The 1,443-nt window shown below is 74.0% G+C and overlaps 1 protein-coding gene across 1 annotated transcript; it reads right to left on the minus strand.

Moving 5' to 3' along the window:
* Nucleotides 1–47: 47 nt before the first annotated feature.
* EMIHUDRAFT_257661 (hypothetical protein) lies at nt 48–1,423 on the minus strand (the record flags this gene model as incomplete). The annotated part of the gene is made up of 2 exons (XM_005762962.1): nt 48–56; nt 1,085–1,423. Coding segments are annotated over 2 exons (348 nt in total), but the record flags the coding sequence as incomplete, so codon positions are not given.
* Nucleotides 1,424–1,443: the final 20 nt, after the last annotated feature.

Consider the following 1,443-nt stretch of genomic DNA (forward strand, 5'->3'; position numbering starts at 1 on the left):
TGTTGAGGGAGGGGCGAGCATGGGGTGTAAGTGGGGGCAACGCCGGTTTAGACGGTCTTGCAGTAGATGTCGTGGGACGTGGTTGGAGATTTGCAGGTAAGGAGGGCGTTGGCCGAGGCCGGGACGTCGGTGGAGGCATGTACGGCGGCGGCGATGCAGGCGGCTGGGTTGGAGGCGGTGCCGAAGTCGGCTGCGGGGGCGACGGCGATGCCGTGGGCGGCGGCGGCGACGGCGACACTGATGGCGGCGGCGGTGACGGCGATGCTGATGGCGGCGGGGGCGACGGCGATGCTGAGGGCGGCGGGGGCGACGGTGATGCTGACGGCGGCGGCGGCGACGGTGAGGTGGAGGGAGGCGGCGGCGACGGCGAGGCGGAGGCGGGCGGTGGCGACGGCGAGGTGGAGAGAGGCGGCGGCGAGGGCGATGCTGAGGGAGGCGGTGGTGACGGTGAGGCGGAGGGAGGCGGCGGAGATGGTGAGGCGGAGGGAGGCGGCGGCGAGGGCGAGGCGGAGGGAGGCGGCGGCGAGGGCGAGGCGGACGGCGGCGGTGGCGAGGGCGATGCCGAGGGAGGCGGCGGCGACGGCGACACGGATGGCGGCGGGGGTGACGGCGATGCTGAGGGCGGCGGCGGCGAGGGTGAGGCGGACGGCGGCGGCGGCGACGGCGAGACGGACGGCGGCGGGGGCGACGGCGATGCTGAGGGCGGCGGCGGCGATGGTGAGGCGGAGGGAGGCGGCGGAGATGGTGAGGCGGAGGGAGGCGGCGGCGAGGGCGAGGCGGACGGCGGCGGGGGCGAGGGCGATGCCGAGGGAGGCGGCGGCGACGGCGACACGGATGCCGGCGGGGGTGACGGCGATGCTGAGGGCGGCGGGGGCGAGGGTGAGGCGGACGGCGGCGGCGGCGACGGCGAGACGGACGGCGGCGGGGGCGACGGCGATGCTGAGGGCGGCGGCGGCGATGGTGAGGCGGAGGGAGGCGGCGGCGAGGGTGATGCGGAGGGAGGCGGCGGCGAGGGCGAGGCGGAGGGAGGCGGCGGCGGTGGAGGCGGTGGTGGTGACGGCGGCTGCGCGGGCGAAGCGAAGACGTAGAACTTGCACACCGTCAGCCCCGCCGCAGACGGCCGGTTGAGGTAGATGTAGCGCCCCAACGCGTTGATCTCCACCTCCAACATCACGTTCGACGACACGCTCACGTCCGACTTCACCAGCGCGTTGCCCGTGTATGTCTCCGCCGTCGAGCCGAGATAGATGTCAATGCCGGTCAGACGCTGTGGGCAGCAGTCGTTGCGGTTCTGCAGCCGCACGTAGCGCACATACACCTCGCTCCCGAGGTCGACGCCCCACGTGTGGCTTGTGTATTGGCCGCACTCGGCCCACGGCCGTCCCGTCGTGCTGTCGGCATATGAAAGATCGCTCACGGGCGCCTGCTTGTTGTAGAAGCTCG

Source organism: Emiliania huxleyi, assembly GCF_000372725.1.
Source record: "Emiliania huxleyi CCMP1516 unplaced genomic scaffold EMIHUscaffold_6515, whole genome shotgun sequence".
NCBI lineage: Eukaryota > Haptophyta > Isochrysidales > Noelaerhabdaceae > Emiliania > Emiliania huxleyi.